At 33.2% G+C, this 22589-nt stretch overlaps 1 protein-coding gene and 2 long non-coding RNA genes across 20 annotated transcripts; 2 read left to right on the top strand and 1 right to left on the bottom strand.

The window, feature by feature from the left end:
• Nucleotides 1–6819: 6819 nt before the first annotated feature.
• Nucleotides 6820–10715, top strand: LOC123203223. The gene is made up of 5 exons (XM_044619497.1): nucleotides 6820–7239; nucleotides 7325–7452; nucleotides 7567–7679; nucleotides 9726–9911; nucleotides 10515–10715. The coding sequence occupies exons 1-5, from the start codon at nucleotides 6911–6913 to the stop codon at nucleotides 10542–10544; spliced, it is 786 nt and encodes a 261-aa protein (XP_044475432.1). The 5' UTR covers nucleotides 6820–6910; the 3' UTR covers nucleotides 10545–10715.
• A 1652-nt stretch (nucleotides 10716–12367) lies between these two features.
• On the bottom strand, nucleotides 12368–12752 carry LOC123202563. Its single transcript, XR_006499016.1, has 2 exons — nucleotides 12656–12752; nucleotides 12368–12528 (listed from the first exon to the last, which is right to left on the bottom strand). It is a non-coding gene; the product is annotated as an uncharacterized LOC123202563 (long non-coding RNA).
• LOC123202562 lies at nucleotides 12587–17524 on the top strand. 18 transcript variants are annotated; one of them, XR_006499005.1, is made up of 14 exons: nucleotides 12669–13177; nucleotides 13271–13359; nucleotides 13517–13625; nucleotides 13711–13801; nucleotides 14459–14492; nucleotides 14597–14680; nucleotides 14817–14950; nucleotides 15077–15124; nucleotides 15218–15307; nucleotides 15399–15453; nucleotides 15619–15955; nucleotides 16031–16080; nucleotides 16726–16847; nucleotides 16924–17524. It is a non-coding gene; the product is annotated as an uncharacterized LOC123202562 (long non-coding RNA). The 18 variants fall into 18 exon arrangements; XR_006499007.1 differs by having other exon boundaries at nucleotides 12670–13177; nucleotides 14602–14680; XR_006499015.1 differs by having other exon boundaries at nucleotides 12587–13177; nucleotides 14459–14950; nucleotides 15619–15713; nucleotides 15904–15955; nucleotides 16031–16137.
• The last annotated feature ends 5065 nt before the right edge of the window (nucleotides 17525–22589 follow it).

Here is a 22589-nt window from a genome sequence, read left to right as displayed (position 1 = left end):
TCGAGGAGATAAATCATGCGATGAAGGAGACATTAGAGAGACGAATCGCTCAACGTCTCTAGGGAGACAAATAGCGCAATGATGACGCCGAGGAGATGCTTCTACTCTTATTGAGATCCATCGACCTTCTTCTTTGGCTGCCGACGGAAGATTAATGGGGAAGGCCAACTCTGCTCGACAGAAGAAATTGGAAAAAAATTCCAAACCCTATGGGAGAATGACGAATTTTCAAACCTTGGATGGGGGGAAATGTTAGTTTTTAAACCTAAGGGACGAAATGTGATACTTTTTTAGTTTTTTAGCTAAATAATCATTTTACCCTTAATTTTAACTGATAAATGAGTTTTTAGGTTTTTAAAAGTTAATAAAGAATCTATCTTTTCACTAAACCTTGGGTGGGAAATAGTCCTTTGGGCTAAAAAAAAAAATATCTTCTTTTCAGTGTTTTCTACAAAAAGGATAAGTTTTTAATTGTAACCAGTTGGAAAAAATATTCAAAACAAATTTACGTAAAGTTATTTTAAGATGTATTAATATCAAGGGAGAAGGACTATTTCCCACCCATGTTTTGATGCATTCTCAAATTGGCACCCACGGCAGATGAAAATCCAGTTTTCCCACCCGTGAGCTGTTAAAATGGATGATTTATGTTTGCATAAGGGTAAAATGTCTATTTTACCCTTGTTAGATGAAATGACAAAAATGCCCTTCTGCAAAATTCAACCCAAAATTGTTGTGAGGGTTTCTTTCACCCCCCTTAGGTTTTATAAACTAACATTTCACCCCCAACCTAAAATTTTTAAACTTTGAAAACTAACATTTTCACCCCCAAACCTAGGGTTTCCAAATTTTTCAAAAAACAGCCGCCCCCCATAACTTTCAAAACTAGCAGTTTCACCCCCATTTTCAACTTCATCTCTCGACGTCGTCTCCGGCGTAGTCACCTGCCTCCTCCTACTGCTGGTGCGACGACGGTGGTGGCCGAAGAAGGAAGAGATGGAGATCTCCTTCTCCTGGTGCACGGTGCGACGAAGAGACGGAGATCTCTTCGTCGCACGCTTCGTCGCTCCACCCAGATGACGAAGGACGACTCTTCGTCGTCCTTCGTCGCTCGTCGTGTCGTCCAGACGCTACGACGAAGGACGACGAAGCGTCGTCCTTCGTCTGTTCTTCCAGATCTGGACGACGCTTCGTCGTCCAGATTTGGGCGACGAAGGGTCGTCCTTCGTCGTCCTTTGTAGTCGGAGATCTCCCATCGATCGATTGCAGCGGCTGTCGGTGGTGGCCGGAGAAGGAAGCAAACCCTAGGGGGTGAAATTAAACTTTTCAAACTTTGAGGATGGGTTAGTTATTACTTTTTAAAACCTGGAGGGGGGAAACGGTAATATTTAAAAGTTTTAAGGTTTTAAATAGCAAATGACGATTTTGCCCCTATCTCTAACTGAAAAATTGGACGGCAGTTTGGTCACAGGTGGGAAAACTGGATTTTCATCTGCCGTGGGTTCCAATTTAAGAATGCATCAAAACATGGGTGGGAAATAGTCCTTCTCCCTAATATCAATAAGTTAAATCTATGATTCAAATTGTTTCATATCATAGATAAACTCGAACACTAAAAAAATCTATTGAATATAATTTTTTGTTCTAGGAGTGAAAGTAATTTGCTTAATAATGAATATTGTCGAGGTATTGTCAATATCATTAACTTTATCACCACGATCACTAACAAAGACAATAACACAACAAAATAAAAATTATTCTAACTCTAGGAATGAGGGCCCAACATCCTTTGTTTGTGATTGATGTTTTGGTATTTGTTAATAATTGAATGTTTTGATTTGATTTTTATGATTTAATTTGATTCGATTCTTTTTTTTTTGTTACAAGAAACAAAAATGGTTAACGGTAAAAGAAGAACATATAGGTTTAGGATAAATGAAGTATATATATGGTGTGAATTTATAACCATGAAAAATAGAATGCATATTTTTTTAGAAGAAGCTTAAGTGATGACACAAATTTAATGAGAGGGAAAGACTCTGGCTTAATATATATATACAAATTATATATATTTATTTTGAATATATAAATAAGTATATATTTATAAATATTATTATTATATAATTAAGTAATTTTAAATTAATAATAAAATAATATTTAATCATATATATATATATATGTTTATTCATATATTTAAAATGAATAAATATAGTATTGTTAATATAAATATATATACCTTTTTTTCAATTAGAAAAATCCATTATGTCTGGAAAAGTAATATTTATGCCATCAGGATAGATAAGGTATTTAGGTGAAAGCTAGGGTGGGAAAAGGTAATTCATCCTTCAAAATGAGCGTGAGATTGGAAGCGCGTGGGGAAAGAAAGGGTGTGCGTTTAGGTAGCTTGCTAGCTGTCTGGAGATGACAATTCGAGAATTGTAATAAAAGAGGTAAGAGAAACAAACAAACAAACAAAAGTAAGTTTTAAAAAGCAAGCAACCTAATTTCTCTCCTCTCCTCTCCATCACATCGTCTCGGAAACCCCACAATTTAATCTTCAAAAGCAGGATTGATTGATCATGATAAAGAAGGGAGGGGGAGCGCAATTGAAAGTTGAAAGTGGAATCTTCTGTGGCCCGACGGGTAATTTTAGTGGAAAAGGAGAATTTCTCAGTATGAGAATAAATGTTTATAATTTTTTTAATAATATTTTAAATTAAAAATTTATTTTATTTTATAAAATTGGTCTAAAATTTTATTTTTTATTATAAATGGTTTAACTTTGAACTAATAGATACAATTCAAATAAAATTTTCTTAAAAAAAAAGAAATCATGTAAATGTTGGGCTGTGAGAGGTATAGTAGCGGCTCGTCTCCTCTTTGCCGACAGCTTTGGGCTGGGCCCTCACCATATTTCTTATCTGATTCACGTCCCCACTCTCCTCATCTCTTCCGTACCAATGTTAACGCCACTTTTCAACTCTGGGTCCCTCCATCTCTTGATATTTTTTCGAGGATGTTTCTCAAGCGCTACACCTTACAAGCTTACCATGATCTCTAATTCATAACATCATTTCAACGACTCAGATTTAATCTGATAATCTCAATCTATCAATTAATTATAATCACTTGCAATGCAAGTTGTTGGAAATCTAAGTGGCGAAAGCGACAAAGAGTTAGGTAGGCTTTGCTGTTGTTCTTGGAATTTGAAATCACTCTTTTGATGATTAAATTATTTTGTTAATCAATTTATTATTATTTATATTATTTTTTTCAATAATAATTTATTATTATTAATAATATAATAATTTTAATTTGATTTTAATTATAATTATAATTATTAATTTTTTATTATAAAAATATTTATATTTTTAATTAATATAATAAATAATATAAAATATATTTTAGAATAATATTTAAATAAAATAAAATATTAATATTATTTTAAACCAAACATATTAATTATTTATATTTATCAAACAATTTTAAATATAATAATAATTTATATTATTTATTTTTTAAATAATTTATCTTTAAATTAATTTTTAATTTTAATAATAAAATATTATCTAAATTAAATATTTCTTTCATAAATAAATTTATTTACCGCATTCTTGGTTCATATTTATGGCCTTTGATGATTCATATATTAATAGGGAGGACCACTACTCATAAATAGAAGAATCGAGAGGATTGTTTTTTCATTTTAGTGAAAAAAAAGAAATACTTTGTTCTTAAAAACATTTATATCAAAAGTTTACATCAGAACAATCCCTTTCTTTAATCTCTGTCTTTTTTTTCTTCTTAATGATGAAAAATCAGATTTAAATTAAATCATTTATTTATAATTAAATTAATTAAATTAAATTAATTAATTTTTATATATAATAATTAATTTTATTATTATTATATTAAATAAATTAATAATTTAATTTATAAATCTACACTCTTTTATATGTTGAATTCATTGGAATCCCTCAGAGAGGATTTTAGAATGAATAACTAGAGTGTTCTAGAAAGTCTGAACTGAAGGGAGCATAATAATTAGAGGAGGTTGAATAAATGTGACTAGACATTGCTTTTAAAGTTAATTTTAAACAAAGCATTGGGAATTACATTTAAGAGCAAGAAAGAATGAATGGTTGGTTAGGGATTGTTGAGAGAATGAATAGTAGTGGGTCACAAATGTTTTGTATAGGGATGCATACAAAACAACACCTTAAATTAATCAATCTTTTCTTATGAGTCAAATCATAGGCATGTCTTACCACCTTTTCTTCTCGGTCAAATTAAACAACAACTTAAATCTTCAAAGAACCACCACTCTTTGTCTGTCCTCCTGCATGCACACCCGATTGAGTATCTACCACACCTCGAGGCTATCTTCTACATTTCACTAAAGCTCTTCCCCGTCTCTTTGGCTTTTGTTTCTTGCACAACTTGGTTTTCGTTGAAAATCGATGACTAACTCTTCCATTGATTTACTGAAATACATTATGTACGTGTAAAGTTATTCATGAAACCTAAAATTTTACTTGTTTAATATAATTGGTTTAGTTTTGAATCAATTTCATAAAGATGATTTGACTTGAATAAAATTTTTTCGTTAAGAAAAAAATGTAAAAGATGATTTCTTATTACCATTTCAAAGAATAAAATTACAAAGCATGTTATGTACCACGAAAGCGCGCACCATGTGAACATGCGAGCATAAGGGTGATCATCGCTTTACTTTGAGCAAGTATTGTTAATAAAGGCAACTTGATAGACAAATATTCCCAGAGGCTCAAAGTCTAAAAGGCAATTGGTTTACCAAAGTGAGATCTAGTGGGGAAAGCTTATTGTAAAACCCTTTTAATATTATTCACTGAGTATCATGAAACTTAGGTTTAACATTAAATAATTTATTGGTCTTTGGTCTCCATCAGCAACGAGAAGGTGACAACCCTAGAGATGCTTTTTACATCATCGTTTTCTTTAGTTTATTGGGTATTACATACATGGGCGCTTAAGCTTTTTAGCTGCGAAAAATAATAATTATAGATTAATATTAAAGCCCAACAAAATGACTGATTCAAAAAGCTTATGTCACGTGCAAAGATTCAAAATATTGATTAGATAAATGATTAATGTGGATTATAATGATAATTAACAGTAATATGGAGGCGCAATTATCGAATATTCGCACGCATAGGCAGGTTGATTATACCAATGGATTTCCTTCTTGAGCTGCAACCTCAGCATGTGAGGAAATCTCGGGATTGAGCCCTTCTGCACAAGCTGGGCAACTGTTTTTTTTCTCCCCTCTGATCTGGTCTTACTAGCCCGCATCAACTTCCTTAATGGCGGTAGCATGACGGGGTAAAATATGTGAAATCTCCAGGTGGACGGTTTAACTTATCTGGTGTTGGTGATATGAGATTAGTAACAGACTGAAAGTTTTACTTGTTTAAACGGGTTAATCCAACCCTAAAATTTGCCTAACTTGACTTAACAATAAAGTAGTTTAAAAGAAAAACAAATCACTAGTAGAGAGATCATTCATTTGAATTGTTTGGGCATATTCTATCTTAAATTAAATAAGAATTAGACCTAGTAAACGGATGAGTCAGATTGAATCGGATCGAAATAAGTGTGGATCAAAGATAGATCAAATTATATAAATAATAATTTATAAACCTCGTATCCAACATAGGTTATCTGTTAATATTAATTTATTATTACTTTTTATTTTAATGTATTTATTTTGTGATTTTTAATATTTTTCTCTTAAAACACATAATATTTCATAGATAAATAAAAAATTAACTCAAATTACAAAAATATTTTCTAAAAATTTGAAAAATTTTAATATTGAACATGAAATGAATAGTTATAACAAGGTGTTTATTATTCATATTTTTTAAATTTATTTTCAATTACCAAATTTTTTAATTTTATAATGAATTTGAGTTTATTCCATATTAAGAGAAGAAAAATATATGAAATTTGTGTTAGATATATTACAAATTTAATATTGAAAAAGAAGAAGAAAATTAGTAGAAAAAAATAATAGGTGTCCCAAGTGTATATCTGATTCGCTCACAAAAATTATTATCTATAAAATACAAGTTTTAAAATCTAAAAAATATATATATATGCTTTTAAACAGATAACCCATGAGCAATGCAAGTTACCCGTTCATTTTGTCGCGTCTACTCGGAATTAGGCAGTTTTGAAAACTTGAAGGAATTTTGAACATTTGCCGTGTGGTTGGAGCCTCTGATTTCCTATGTTATTATTATAGCTTCTACAATTTGGCATGAATTGCAGTTCTTATGATTGGGCAAAAGCCCAAAGGTTTAAAAGTTACTGGGTCAGGAACAAAGTCCAATTACCGGAAGAAAAGAAATGAGGGTGGCCTTGTTATTAATGAAGTTCAAGCCCAACTCTACAAAATCTAAAAGGTCTTGGACGGAATTACAGATGCTCTGTGAACTGAGGTCGCATAAGTTGTCTAAGAGTTGGAGCTCCAGTTTGCTGGTATGAATCAATTTCGGGTTAGAATTTTAATTTGAGGATTCAACTTATGATTAATTTGCTTATCTATATTATAATATTATTTTTATATTATAATATATTAAATAATATTATTTTATTAATTAATTATAGCTTTGAATTATAAATTTATACTAAACGTTTGAGTTAAATTTAAACAAAATTATTTTAATTTAAAGTAGAAGGAAACCGTTCACTTAACAAATTTAACCCTAAACATTTTTCGTTCGAGCTTTATAAAAAAAGATAAAGTGTTGGGACTCGGTTGGATTCAACCCACGCCTACTCGTAATTTTAACTTTGTAAAAGACAAAAAGTGAGCGGATAGAGTCTTGTGAAGGCAAAAGCCGCAGCGAGACTAGAGAGAGATACGATGATGCTAGCCCAACTTCCTCTATCTACTCGAAATTGCTCTATCAATCTTAAACTATCAAGCCTCAATTCACCTTCGTTCGCCAAACCAAACTCCAAATTCATCCTTGGAACTGGAACTAGAAGAAACACTTGGAATTCTAGAGCTCTCAATCTCACCCTTGCAAAAGCCGAGGGAAGTGTTGACTCTAATGCCGCCAAACAACCCACTTCAGCTTCTCCTCCTTTTAACAATCAGGAAACAGTTTTTGTCACACAAGAGAATGTTCCCCTAGAAGGCGTTATCCAGTTCGATAAACCCGATTTCTCTTCCCGCATAAACAAATGGGGGTATAATCTTTCAGTAATTTAACGGCTATTCACGTTCTTGATTGTTGAAGAATAAATGGAATTTAATCTTGTTATGGTGTTGCAGTCGCGTGGCTTTGCTTGCTGGTGGAGATGTGTTGGCTTTGTTTCTCTTTTCTGCAATTGGAAGATTTAGTCATGGGTTCTCAGTTTTTGACATCGAAACACTGCGTACAGCTGACCCTTTTATTGCCGGTAAGTTTGTTATCTTCGTTCTGCCTTAAGTTATGGTAGAACATTAACATACAGCTATCTATCTTCAATTTAATGGGTTATTTTGTAAATAAATGTGAATGTCTTTATTGATAGGCTGGTTCTTGAGTGCCTACTTTCTTGGGGGTTATTCCGAGGACGGTCGAGGAATGAATGGTGTGTCTAAGGCTGTTTTGGCTGCTGCTAAGTCCTGGGCTTTTGGGATTCCAGTAAGTTTGAATTTCAAATAATTTCTTGTCGGTCTTTCTTTTGGATAAATATTTTTTTGTCCATCCAGAGTGCCGCCATTGATTTTAGTTTTATCAAGTGCCCTTTGTTTTGAAAAGAAATCATTCCCACAAATATTTGATATTAGTATAACAATGTGCCTGCTAAAGTTGTGCTTCTCCCCATTTTATGTTCTGTTAAATATGAAGTTCCACATTTTGTTTCATATAGGATTCCATTTTCAAACTTATTGTATTAAATGGTGTATTTGCTAAAGGAGTTGTTCAATCTGCACTGCATGAAAACTTGTTCATGTATTACATTAACTTCTGAAAATCCATTTATTTCATATGATATTCTGACATTATCATAACACAGTCTAGACTCATTTTAGTACATTATTTGAGCTACATACGGATGGAAAGGAAATAAGAATTCTAGGTAGTTGGCTCTTCTTGTTGAAAGGGAGTGAAGATTATATTCTACCAAGTGAACTATAAAGGTCCATCCTTTACAGTTTTGTCTCAATTTTGAAAGTTTTTGGTTGATGTTACTCAGCAGTTGAAGCATTGCATAGGGGAAGGTTATGGGGCTATTATCCAGGCTCAAATGAACTTCAGTCGAGCCTTTTCTCTCTCATCTTTAGAGGCACTAAAGGACTTGGCTAATATAGGGAAAGTAGAGTGAACACTTAATCATTCCCACTGTGTGGCTTTGAGAAGAAAAGTTTACAATACATCTAGTTGTTTGAGGTAATTTACAAAAATGGCAAATCATCAATGTGCATTGGCTCTTTAAATCTGTTTATTTCTTTATCTGTGATTTGAAGATGCCTCAGATCTTGAGATGCTCTGAGTTCACTAGAATCTTCCACAAGAAGAGTGTAATTAAAAAGGTTTTAATCTCTATTATAGATACACCCTTTGTTGGAAAACCATCAATGAGCACAAGCAGAATACTGAAATTACTAGCTTCTCTTCTTAGGGCTGGAGATAAGGCCTGAAGACAATTGAATTTATGCCATACAACAATAGTCAAGGACTTATTTATAGAAGGCTCTTAAAACAAGCTCAACAATATATCCTCCTAAAGATAAGCAGTGCTCCTGAACTGAAGTAACTATCACCATGCCCTCTTGCACCCCAAGATCAGCAACTGATCAGATAGCTTCTGCAGGACCAGCTCCAGCTCTTATCTCTTCTAGCTACTGACTGGGTCTTCTTGTATGCATTTGCATGGTGTGCATGGCTGGATATATTGTTTGCGTTGCATTTGCAAGGTGTGCATATCGGGTAAGTGGTTTGCATTCACATGGCTTGCATGGCTATGTACCTGATGTTGGGTTTCCTTTTCCTTTGAGGCTCGTCACCCTTAGATATGTTAGCAGTTTCAGTCTTAATCACGTGTTATCCTTTCTATAAACCCTTCCTACATTTTTCCCTGGTTAACTGTTTACAAGAGAGATATTGGACCATTGTAGATATCACGCGTGAAAAAGGTTTTTAATTGCTCAATGGGGTATCTTTCTGTTTGTGGAGAGTGAGATTATATTTTTGAATTCTAAAAAGCATGATATAGCTGGTATCTACTTTAAATATTCCTTCGGTAATTGACCTATTAGTATACTTCTTCTGACGGTAAGAGACATTTGAAGCCTTAAATTTATATCTTGTCTTAGTATTGTGTATTTGTGTTTAAGTCTACTTTCCTTTCAGAATTTCAAACACTTGTATTGCCAGTGTTCATGTTGCACATGATTTAAACCTATTTCAAACAAGTCTTTGTTTCATTCTTCAAATCTGAGTTGCATTTTACCCTATCAGGAAGTTTCAATTTAGATTTTATCCATTCTTGTCTCATGACTCATAATGTAAAAAATTATAAAATTCTAGTTGAGTTCTGTACAGTGGAAATGCTATTTCACTGATCAGCAAATAAAAGATCACAGGATTTTGATAGTTGCATTTTCCTTTTATATCTGTGTTTGAAACATCATGAAGAGAACATACTTGATGAAACTCCATTCTTCCCTCGTACTTCTTTGGCAGCTAGGATTAATTATAAGGGCAGTACTGGCAGGCCATATTCCAACATATACCTTCATCTTAGTGACAATGGGTAGTACTGCTGCTCTACTTGTTGGATGGAGAGCACTGTTGTTCAGCTTTCTTCCCAATGATAACTGCAAGAACAATGATGTTTACCGTCGTGGCAACCCATTTGAATTATTTGAGGTATGAAACTTTTCCTGCTTGTTGCTCAGTGTATTTGAAAAATGTAGTGGTTAGCTTTTTTTTCTGTGTGTGTACATACATACATACATAGCGTGCACGCATATATATACAAAAGTTTTGTTGTTTCCTCATTGTGACTACATTTTTCATGATCATGATACTTGCTTGTGGAGTTTCTTGTAGTTTTAACTAGCCTGCAAAGTATGTTTATCTATAATGCAGATTGCTGCTTTTGGTTTTGATTTTAAAATGTATTTTCTCCTTTAGCTGCAGTGGCAGTCTCAATTAATTTGTGAGATTTGCACTGTGTATTTCTCCTATTCACTACTTAAAGGTTCACTGGACCAATTTTTCCTCTCTTGGTGGAAAAATGAACAAACATTTTTTAAGCCAACTTATTTTGTTTCGACACTGAAAGTTTACGACCACTTTAATTTTGTATCATTCTTGTTTCTTTTCCTTAATTATGCCATAATGCAATATTAATATGTCAAACTTCTGAATTATTCGTTGTTTTAAGTGGTGGCTTGGGCTGGCTTTACCCTTTTCTAAGTGCACTTAGACAATGACTTTAACAGCTTGGAATTGCTTTTCTTGTTGCAGTTGCTGACATCGTTGGTACGAAGGTGGTAATAATAATAGCCATTTCTTGTGTGTTTATGCCATACGTTGATTTTCTTAGTTTCTCGCACAATGTTTTGTACTTAAGAGCTATAATTGTAAACATGTAAGAAAAATATTGGTAGATACTGATCATAAATGAATTTTGATACTGAATTTTCAGTACTGTGGCACTTTTTTGAACTCTCCTGTGTGTATTTTCTTCCTTTGACATTTAGCTTCTTCATATAATGGAAAACTATGTATAATTGTGTAAATGATGTGAAAACTGTTCTTTTGAGTCAATTGTGTCCAACTCAATTTGCAAAATAACTAGAAATAAGACTACATTTTATTTATTTGCTGGAAAATCTCAATAGTACTATCACCACATTTAGTAGGACTGTTTAGAAAGAAGAACTGATGATGCTTTTACTTGATTTGTGAACTGTATTGCTGTCCCTTGGGTGAATTTATTTTGTATTCTGATGTGCCGGTAGAAATGTTTGGAATATGTGTCTATTCTTTTCTGGCCTCTGTTATCCTTAGGGTTGGACTCGAACCGAGCCCGTTCGAGCTTGAACTCGAGCTCAGTTTGAACGAGCCAGCACTATGCGAGCTCGAGCTATTGACCAAATTTTCCAGTTAAAAATTTTGATACAAAACGACGTCGTTTTGACCAATATGTATTAAAGCGACGTCATTTTAATAACGAAAAATGAGCCGAATTGAATTCGAGCAGAGTTCAAACTTGGCTTTCACGAGCTCGAACTCGAGCTCAGCTATATGTAATGAGTTCGTGCTCGGCTCGGCTCGGCTCGGCTCGAATCCAGCCTAGTTATACAGCATGATGCTTTAGGTAAACACCCCATATTGGCTTTCGGCAGTATTCCTGCAGTTCAATTCTGGTTACTGGGGAGGTAAATTCTGAATCTTTTGTCGGTCTTCGGGGGGCTCTGAGAAAAATTGACTTGCGTTAAATTTAAATTCACCCACTTATTTATTCAGTTTCTGTACTATTACTTCCCTATGCTATTAATTCTCTTTTTTTTTGGGTCGAATTAACTATGTTGAGAGGGTAAAACACTATATCTAAAGTGAGAAACAGAATCTATAAGCAGCCATGGACTGATTTGGAATAACAAGATGGGGGAGGGGGAGGATGTGGACGTGCATGAGCTGGAGGGGCATAATGTATAGCAAGATCTATCAGAGGAAAATGTGCACGAACCGCAACTAGCTCTGCCAGAGATGGGGGAGGAAATTGTGATGTGTCAGTAGACAATGTGGATGGCACCTCATTGTCTACTGGCACATCCAAAATTTCCTCCCCCACCTCTGGCAAAGTTAGTTGTGGCTCATGCACATTTTCCTCTGATCTTGTTGTACAGTATAACCAAGTTTTTTACTCCAGAGTGTTGTATAATTTTTGTTGCCTTTACGTGATGCATAAAACGAGAAACTCAAAGTTAAGACCATCACTAGTAAAAACATAAAAAATAATTCACATCCTAACTTTGTCTCCCTTGCAAATTTGTATATACACGCCTTCGTTTGACATTGACGACAAACCAAGTAGTCATGGTTTGTTGCAGCTGATTTGACATCTAATATTGTGTTTGGGTCAAATGAGGTGTTTAGTGCAAACGCACTTCAACCTAGAATATTGGGATGATTGCCAATTTCACATGTCTTTGATTCCTATAAAGCATTGGCAAATCTCCCATAATTGGTCTTACATAAGACTGCACTGTAATGTCTTCTTGTACATATGATTATCCAATTCAATATAAATATTATTAAACGTGCACTAAGTAAATAAAACTAGACTTACATATAAATATACAAGAGTCAAGTTGTCCAAAACTTTTACTTATTCTTGTGCACGCAAAATACAATAGAGATTTCTTAACTTCTTTTGTAGAAGATGGCCCAATCCATCTAGCAAAGGAAAGATGTTTAAATATTGATCTTCAGTTAAGCCAGATAACTTTGGAATATCCTCTAAAACAAAAATCTGCAAAAAAAAGCAAATAAAAGAAAAGTCAAGTGTCAGTAAAACATAAAGTGGAAACCAATCAAAAAAAAAAAAAAAAAGAAAAAAGAAAACTAAAAATCACTTAATATTAAAGGATTTCTCGAACCATCAATGTCATGATGTTTTAATCCGTCCTGATGCAAGTGTATTATCTTATTTGTTGAATCTCATCTGGGAAAGTGTCATATAAACCTTTGACAGATTTCTCAGAAGAATCTGGAAAAATTTTACAACCTAAAAGAAATAACACTGCTGCCCTCACCCTATTTTCTAAAGAAGACATTTGATCCAAAACAACATTTTTTAGAGTATTTAATCAAAAACCCTATTTTTGACATTCAAGTTAGTTACCCCAGGAAGTACTCTCCAAAATATCAGCAGCACATGTTTCAACGGCTAGAAGGGGATGGCCAACAATTGGCAAACCCAAAATGTACAAGATGTTTGTTGGACCTACCCAACGGCTTTTCAAGGATTGGTTGCGGGTTTTTGTCCCATTTTTCACATTGAGTAAACATTTGGTAGATCGCCGGCGACATTTCTAGTAGAAACGAAAGCATGTCTTTTGAAGGCTTCCCTTCATTTATTTCAGCTCAGCTTCATTATCTCATTGGCAACTCCCATCAAGGTGATCTCTCTCTCTCCCTCTTCTCTATCTTTAGGGTCTCATTCTCTAAATTACGCAGTGAACTGTTATTGTTGATTTGATTTTTTATTCTAGGTTGAACAACTATGGTCTGGTTGCAAGTACATGGGAAGTCTTGATCGTTTCACCTTGCTCATCCACTTGATGTCTTGACACTATCAAATGTTAGTATGATTTTAAAGTGAAGTTGATTCCAATATACCAAACTTCATACTGATAGTTGTTTCTTAGCTGTTTTTTTTTTTCCTTTTTTTACCGGGGATGTTATATGCAATGCGGACTTTCCACTGGCTGCACCTGATGTTATTTTTGGACCTGAAGACCAAGAGTTTCATCCATTTCATGATGATGTCACCGCAACAAAGAATAGTTTATCTGATTGGAACAACAAAGATTTCACACAGCTATTTGTTCTTATTCAGGAATTGAGGTTAGGCTTTTAGGTTATAAGAACTTCGTCTATATACTTGAAGAAAATGCTTGCTTAATTTATTTATTTATGTATTGTTTTGTAGGGATCAGTACATGTCCTACCAGAGGAAGCGTGTTGGAGAGGTGGATGGTGAATGATTAAAATTTGAAATTAATACTATGTTATCTAGGGAGGTAATATGTCAGCTCTAATCCATGGCATTTTTATTTGATAGAAATTTGAATTCTCAAAACAGAAAAGAATGAAATCTATATTTCTAAGTCTATATTAAATAAAATTAGCCTGGTTTTTCCTCTGTCCTGCATTTGATTAATGATAGAGAACAAAATTATACTTTGTTTTTTTATCTTCCTTTATAAAAGTTCTCATGAAATTCAGCTATAGCTTGCTACCTTTTCTATGCTTTACCTTGATAAAACAATAGAAAATGAGATGTGAAAGTTATTTTTATCTGTTTTGAGGGCCTTTTGCCTTGCTTGGGAGGATGACAATAAAAACTATTAGTGAGATCAATGGCAAGCGTAGCTCCTTATTACCATTTTGGTTACCACGTTGCCTCTAGTCATTTTCATTTGATGAGAGGGGTAAGGGACTGATTGGTGAAGATGTCAGCAATAGTGAAGTGAAAAGCAATGAGCACTAAAGCGATTGTTTTGCACAGTTTTGATGCAACTATTAACATATCTAACATGGCCCACTGTCTCATGCTCCGTTGATGTTGCTTTTCCTTTGATGAAATGATGATCTATGAATGTTTTTGTCTTTGTTTTCAAAACTTGATGTTGGTTTTAAGTTCCTTCATCTGCTTTACTCCTATCCCTGTTGTGTAGGGTGTTGAAATGCATGAGTTCAGGTTTCGGAAAGGTATTTATCATATTAACAGGTTTAAATCTGTTTAATTTACCTAAGAAAACCATGTAGCATATTGTTTCGTTTATATTTGCGCTTTCCTTGCCTCTGAATTTTAGTGTAGCCAGAGGATGTCAAATTTGATGTACCTCTTTTGGACATGAATATAAACAAATAGTGGTTGGGTGTCCATATACTTGCAGGTTCCATTCTCATATTCTGTTGCTTCAAGTTTCTTTTCCTTTGTCTTTCTTATCTTTTGTGTGTGTGTTTCTTCTCTCCTGCTACATTTATTTTCCCTGTATTTATGTTGTGTTGTGCACTTACTGATGGATGCAGGTTGTATATCCTGTTAATAGAAAGCATGTTTGTGCTCCTTCAGCACCTCATCTTAAATTAATGTCAACTGCTGCTAAGTTAAAGTCTTTGTTTTCTATTAAAGATGTCAAACTACCTTCTTGGTCAGATGGAATGTAAGTGGTGCATTCTAGTCTACCTTTGTACTGCATATCCTAACGATTTTTTCTGTTTTTGAACCCTACAAAATGTCCATGAATTGTGCTGTCTTTTAACATTTATTCTTCATCCCCTCCTTGAAGGTGCATGGTCGTAAATTGCTTCATCTGGAAGAGTCCCTGCAGAGACAGGTCAGTATTATTTCCCAATGATCTAAAACCCCTGAATCATTTTATTGGATCTCAACAATGAACGGCATGTTAAGCTTTCTTATTCATTTTAAGGTCTTGGAGGCAGTCTCATTAATTGATGTCAGAAGGCGTTTTATTGAAGCATCAGCCCCTCTATTAGGAAGACCAGTAGAAACTGATTCGGTATGCATTTTAGACTTTTTTTCCTGTGACAAAAATCTTAACTGTTAACTGTTAAGACTGACTGTTAGCTTCCTTTGGATTTTCTTTCTAGGTTTTTTTACAGAAAGGCTATGTTTTTTGTTGCCTCTGGAGCTTTCTCATTCCTGGTACCACATATCTTTGCAACCTTATAAGCATACATAGATGTTCCAAAGAGTGTAGAAAGTCTCTTCAAGAAAAATTCTTAGTGCTTTCATAATTGTGTGAATTTTTTTCTACTATGATGTTGAACTTGGTGAGAATATTAATGTAATTGTGTCCAATTGCAACAGTGATCAATCAACTTTGATGTTTGGAAAAAACTATTGCCGAATTAAGTACACAGTTTCCAAAACAGCTGCCTGCTTTGATGCTTCAAAGTTCCCTGGTGATGATACTTACTAAATCTATTACTTGTCTAGAATCTTAGACGCAGCTACTTGTCTAGAAATCTTAGACGCAGCTTTTAGTATGACTGAATTAAAAAAAAAAAAAACACATTTGTTGCTGTACCTGATTGCCAAACTTGCGGTATTTCAACTCTCAAAGTATGCCAATCAAGTCTCCTCTTCTAACAGAATATCTGTGGAGTCCAAGATGAGAATAATTCCAAATGGCTGAGCAAATATTGTAAGTACTTGTGTTAATATTTATGTATTAATCGGTTTCACAAGCATTTCTAATGTGTATTATTAATCTTGGCAGTTAATTTTTTGTGGACGAATCTCTTTACTTCAAAATATGCTGCAGCGAAGGTAATCTTCAACAGTAAAGGAGTCCCATGAAAAAATTACTGTTCTGCATTATTTCAAGTTGTGTAAATCTTTTAACCTGCACTTTTGTCTTGTATAAAATCCTGGATGAAAGATGGGTTCCTCCCTCTTGTTTGAGAATATATTTTAATGTAGAATGGCCTTTAATATATGTATGTGTTCAGAAGAAATAGGAAATCAATGTGGTTGATTGGCAGACTTTTTGGCTGTTGAGCATTAGGCTTGTCAGATTGTGTCTTTGGATTGTGTCGCCTTGGGTTTTGAGATAGAGATTTTTATCCCTTAACTCCATCTAAATTGTAATTGCATTGCATCGAGATCTCTTAATCTAAATCTGATTCAACTATATTGGGTTGATTTAATATAATTCAAATTGATTTGAATTATATAATGGGTTGTGTCGTGTTCAAACATAATTCATTTAACATTAAACATCACGATTTGTTACGAATGACATATTTTAAAATGAAGTGACATGCTGTGATGCAAAACATATCAAAATTCTAATTAGAAGAATTCTGGTTCAATTGATAACTGAGAAGCATGTTAATTAAATATTATCGAAGATTGGAGAGGAATATTCAGATAGGATGAAGACTGACATTTTCTGTTTTCCCTTCTCCTCAGGTCTCTGACAGTGTGGTGGATGCAACTCTCTCCGTGCTCTAGTTGGTAGAGAATGTTGATGAATTCATGGTCCTTGACAATGAAGCACTTTAAGATATTTGCTTCCGGACTCACTCCAAGCAGTGAGTGGTTAAAATTGTTTATTAAAATGTGAAACACTGAAAGATTCTAATGCTCGTTATGCCTCCGAATTTACAGTTGGAGACTTGAATCACTTAATCTCTGCAACCATGATTGGTGTAACTTGCTGCCTGAGGTTCCTTGGCCAGCTGAATTCTGATCTCCGGAAGCTGGCTGTAAATTTGATCCCATTCCCACTTCTTCATTTCTTTATGGTGGATTTTGCACCACTCCACGTGGATCACAGCAATAAATCTCCCTAGCTGTCCCAGAGCTTACACAACAAATGTGGGATTCTAACAACATGATGTGTGCTGCTGATCTCCGCCGTGGTTGGTACCTGACAGAGTACCCCAAATATTCTATCATTCGGATCAAGTGTTATTAAAATCTATTATTATGCACGAATAGGATAATCAAAATTAATCCATAACTACAACTACTAGGAAGAATGGTGGCCGGTGGGGAGTATGAAGAGGGCGTTGAGGAACAGGATGAGCTATGAGAAGTGAAACAAGGCCCATCTACTACTAATACGAAACACAATATTGGTCCTTTTGAGTTTGACACATTAACTACAACTAGTAGGAGCAATAGTGGTGCTTCTTCACTCCAAAATTACATACATGCATATTCAACGATTAACACCATCTCAATTAAGTTCATTTGACTCAGCCAATATCTATAGCAAATAGTATTTTTTTTGTAACATCTTACACTCAAAATATAAAATTAAGCAAAAAACATCATTATATCCTATCATTAAAATCATTTCATCCAAATATAAAATGGATTTTAGATACACCAACCCATTTTTTCAAGATTCCTCAAATCTTTTGTACTATTTTGCTCAAATTGGGTGGAAACCAGGGACAAATGTGAAGGAAGATAAATGAAAAATAATACATTTTGATTGAGTAGTGTTTTATACACAAATAATATGTATAACTTTATACACAAATAATGACATATTATCATATAATTAGAAGTTATTTTATCTTTAATTTAAAACTATTCAATCACATGATGACATGTCATTACTTATGTATAAAATTGCATATATAGTTTTATTACATTCTTATTAGGATAGATTAATTCAATCTTATTTCATAGAAAATCTTCAATACTGGATTTGGAAGAGGATTTTTCCCTGTAAATAAATTGTTTTATCTTATGTTAAACTGTGCCAAAATTAAAAACACCTATTGAGTAGCCAGTGACTATTGGGTTTGTGAGCTTTTCGAGTTCATATAATTGTAAAAATTTATTTATTAATCAATTGGATTTTAGAGTATACCACTTTAGATTGAACAAAACCAAATATTTCTTTATGTATTCTTATTAATTGAACTTATTTATACTTTGTGGGCTTGGGTGCTTTGTTCCTGGAAATAAGGTATCATTAGACATTCTAAATTATATACAAATCATTTATTCTCGCATATGTTGTGTATTTATTGCAATTTTTTATTGTCAAAAAAGTAACTTCGGATACAATGACCGACCTTACAATAAATGGATTTGAACTAATGTCCTCCTATACATGAAATCTCTTCATTTCCACTTAAACAACTCCTTAGAGGTGTTAATTTTGAATTTTGATAAGACCAAATGACTTATTCCCACCAAAGTTTCGATGCATTTTGAAAGTCTCATCCATAGGGTTTCAAAAACCTAAATATTATTTCATAAATTGTTAACCTTAACCAAAACATGGGATCAAATCGTTATTTTATTACTAAATCTTAAAACCTAAGAGTTTATATCATTTTCCTCTTATAGTTTAAAAAACTAATAATTTTTTCTATCTAAAAGTTTGAAAATTTCACTTTTTCTCCTAAAGTTTTTTCTTCATTCTCTAGTGACGGAATCAGCTGCTATAGTCAGCTGATCACACCAACATTTTCTTCTCTGGTCGTCGACCTTCCCATTGGAGCAGGTTCGTCTTCATCCAACGAACCTACTCCAATGGGATGGCTAACAATTGGAAAAGAAGATGTTGGGGTGGTCAATCAACAACGGTAGTGGATTTCCATTGCTAGATAATGAAGAAAAAAACTTTAAGAGAAAAAATGAATTTTTCAAACTTTTAGATGAGAGAGAATTGTTAGTTTTCCAAACTAAGGGATGAAGGGAAATGATATAAACTCTTAGAGTTTTAAGGTTTAATGATAAAATAATGGTTTTACCCCTTATAATTAATGATTTGATTAAAGTTAATACTCATGGGTGAGTGTTTAAATTTTTGAAACCTATAGATAGGATTTTAGAAACGCATCAAAACTTGGGTAGGAGTAAGTCTTTTGGCCTTTTGATAATATCTAATTAAACATAACAATGGATACATTTTTGGATGCGGAGTAAATGCAGCAAACTTCTAAATTCCATATTTAAGCCATAATCATAATCGGGAAACACAGACTTGTTACAGGCAACATCTTTAGGTTTGAAATGTGTAAAGTAAATACAAAATTTTAAGACGTTTCAGGTAAAGCAGTGGAGCAGTGTAGTGCAGTAGCTGGGCTGTTACCATTGGTCAACGAAAATACTTCGTAGTCATCTTCAATTAACAGGCAACGACGACAGATACCTAATATCCATTTAGTTTCCTCATTCATGACGCAACCGACCTCCTTCACTTGATTGCATGCTTTCAATTCTTCCAACAATAAAGCTTTTAATGTCACTCACTCTTTTACGAACAAACACATTAATCAACGCAAGTTTTTAGAATTTTGCTTGTTTTATCCATGCTAGTAATTTGTTATGATCATATAGACTTATTTCTTGGACAATGAGGATTTTCCTCTAAATCGTCTATCCAAATTAAAGTATGATTAATTATATTAAATAAGTAAAATTTTATATCTAATAAATAATTTTACAACTATATTAGGGTTTGATATCATATTATTTTGATGTGAGTGGTTTTCGAACTCATACTCTTTTTTAGATTTATATGAAAATTTCATAACTCTTTGCACTTAAAGTGTCCCTTGGGCTATGTTCATGCACACTTGGGTTGTTAAATATGTAGGTTATGGTATGGATACGGTGGCCTCTTATTTCTGAGTGTATATATGGATGATGCATCACAGCTGCTCAGCAAGCTGTCGTCCCTGATGTTTAGACCCTAAAAGAGGAAACAATATGAAGAGAATCTAAGGTGATTGTGACATGACCAATGGCGCTGGATTTTGACATGTCGGGTCATTGGTGATGGCTAGAGAGAGGAAAAAGAGATTAATGACAAATAGAAAACGGTGACGATGAAGTTAAAGAGTGTAATTAAGTCTTGCTTATACGTGGAAGGCGCCGTGAAGTAATGCATCAACGGAAAACATGAAATGAAAGAGAGAGAATGGGTCGTATTTGAGCTAAGGCCACAGGCCACAGGCCACATCACAGTTGTTGTTGTCCTCTCATCTCTGCTAACCATTCTCTATAATCCACTTTCTCCCTGTTGGCCCCTCTTATTGGCCATTGCCTAGTGCTTGTGATCTTCCTTTGGATTTTGTGTTCTCACGTGAATCTACTAATTCATTCCCTTATTTATCTCTCTCTCTGGGCTGATAAGGCTGCACAATTAAGAAACCTAGCTACATCCAAAAAAGAAACAGTAAATTTCCTGAAAGAAAATGCCGGTTATTGGAGGGTATTTTGTGATTGTCAAAGTATAAATGAAAAATATTATGATCAAGTCAAAATCAAACCAATGTATAATCTGATCTTCTGTTGTGCGTGCCCAATAGCAAGCTGGAGGCAATCTGTACCCAATATATGTTGTTGGGTAGGTGGTATGCATGCAGCCTTCTTAAATTCCAAGTTGGCTTTAACAAGCAATCTACTTTTCTTTCATCATCCATCTCTCAAGCTAGACAGGAGAAAATTATTTTTCGGTGGAAATTTTTTTGTCTTTTACTCGACGCCATTTGCTGCCGGTAAACTTTTTTCACGATTCAGCTTTTAGCCTTAAATTATTTTATACAGTATTTATGAGAGGGGGAAATTAATCAAAGTTGTTACTTTTTCTATTATGGCCGGGCATCTGTAAAGTTAGTACATGATTAAATTTTCCCATAGATATCTACTGATGCAAGATTAAAAACACAAAATTAATCTTCTCTGTGGGGATGACAATAAGTAGGCTTGGATATGATCTGAGCCATTTCAGTTTAATTTGAATTTATTTAATTTAAATTTGAGCCAAATTTAAACTATAAAATTTGATTTGTTTTTTAAATCAAGTTACACTTGAACAAGGAGGTATTCAGCTTGTTTTGATTTGAATTCATAATTCAAATAAGTAGTTTAAATTTGTGGTTTGATTTAGCTCAAATTTTAGTTTGGATTTCTGATTCAGTTCTACTTAAACTTATAGTTTAAATAAATAATTTTAAATAATATTTAAATTAAATGACATCATTTTGTTAATAAATCACTAACTTAAGTCACAAATTTAAACTATAAATTCAAACTGAATCGAACTATAAATTCGAATCATTAATTTAAACTATAAAATTGAATTAAACTTGAATTAAATTGAACTATTTTTTATTCGAATACCTAATTTTAACTTTATAAACTCAAATCAAATCTAATTTTAACTTAACAAACTTAAATTAAACTATTTTTTATTCAAATTAATTTTGAATTAAAGGATATTCAGAACCAATTTGATTGATTTCCACCTTTAACTATAAGATATATAATTTTTTTTCCTGTAGAGTTCCAAATTCTACAACTACGTACTTATTAGGGAAATAAAAAGGGAGTAAAATTTGGGATGGAACTGTTTTGCCGTCACTCTCTCTGTATGAATGGTGCTGAGGTCCACATCTCCGACTAAATTTAATGTACTCTCTTTTTCTTCGCCCCCTGTATTCCATACTCATTTCTTATTATTGCTTGGCCAAGAGACTTGTCTTACACCTCTGGAATAGTTTTAATATTTGAAAGTCTAAACACGTTCGCACTCATTTATAAGTTAATTTTTTTAAATAAAATTAAAAATAAAATTATTATTTAATAAAAACAATTTTAAAAAATTAAAATTTTATCATTTTTTTAATTTAAAAATCTAATAATTTATCCTATACCCAAAATTTGAAAAATGATAATTTTTCTCATAAAGTTTTCTCTCTTTCTCTTTAACGGCTAATTTCTCTTTAGTTGTCAGTCAACCTTCCCTTATTCTTCTCTCTCAGTCAATCGCCTCATTCTTTCCTCCATCGTCCTTTAAAACAAAGAGTCTTTGTGTGAAACTAAGATAAGTAACCTTTGTCTTAGACGAAAGTGTTTTGCCTTCGTCTAATACGAAGATGATAGTCTTACTCTTCGAAGAAGAAAGAGAAGACTAGCCGAGGAAGAAAATGAGGGAAGGCTAACCAACGACTAGGAAGGATGAGTCCCTGAAGAGGAGAGAAAACCCTAAGGAGAAATTACTATTTTTCAAATTTTGGATGAGAAATAAATTATTAGATTTCTAAATTTAGAAGAAAAAAATAATAAAACTTTAAATTTATAAATTTTTTTGTTAAATGAGAGTTTTACTTTTGACTTTTAATTAAAATTAGTTTATTGATAAATATTTGAGTTTTTAAAAATTAAAACATAAAACCGGAGGATTTTACTGTACTTTGATTGATTGGAACAAGTCTTTTGGCCTTATTATTATAATTAATTAATTAATTTCTGGCCAAATGAAAGCTATAACTACTATTAATTCCCATAAAAACACTTCA

The sequence above is a fragment of the Mangifera indica genome, chromosome 19 (assembly GCF_011075055.1).
Source record: "Mangifera indica cultivar Alphonso chromosome 19, CATAS_Mindica_2.1, whole genome shotgun sequence".
NCBI classification, from domain to species: Eukaryota; Viridiplantae; Streptophyta; class Magnoliopsida; order Sapindales; family Anacardiaceae; genus Mangifera; species Mangifera indica.
The sequence above is the reverse complement of the archived record's forward strand: the minus strand, read 5'-3'. Positions and strand labels throughout refer to the sequence as shown.

Bases quoted from the DNA above. Each gene is read 5' to 3' on its own strand.
- LOC123203223 (XM_044619497.1), top strand. From the start codon at position 6,911: ATGATGCTAGCCCAACTTCCTCTATCTACTCGAAATTGCTCTATCAAT. The intron at 7,240-7,324 runs GTATAATCTTTC...ATGGTGTTGCAG, and splicing joins TCCCGCATAAACAAATGGGG to TCGCGTGGCTTTGCTTGCTG. The intron at 7,680-9,725 runs GTAAGTTTGAAT...CTTCTTTGGCAG, and splicing joins CCTGGGCTTTTGGGATTCCA to CTAGGATTAATTATAAGGGC.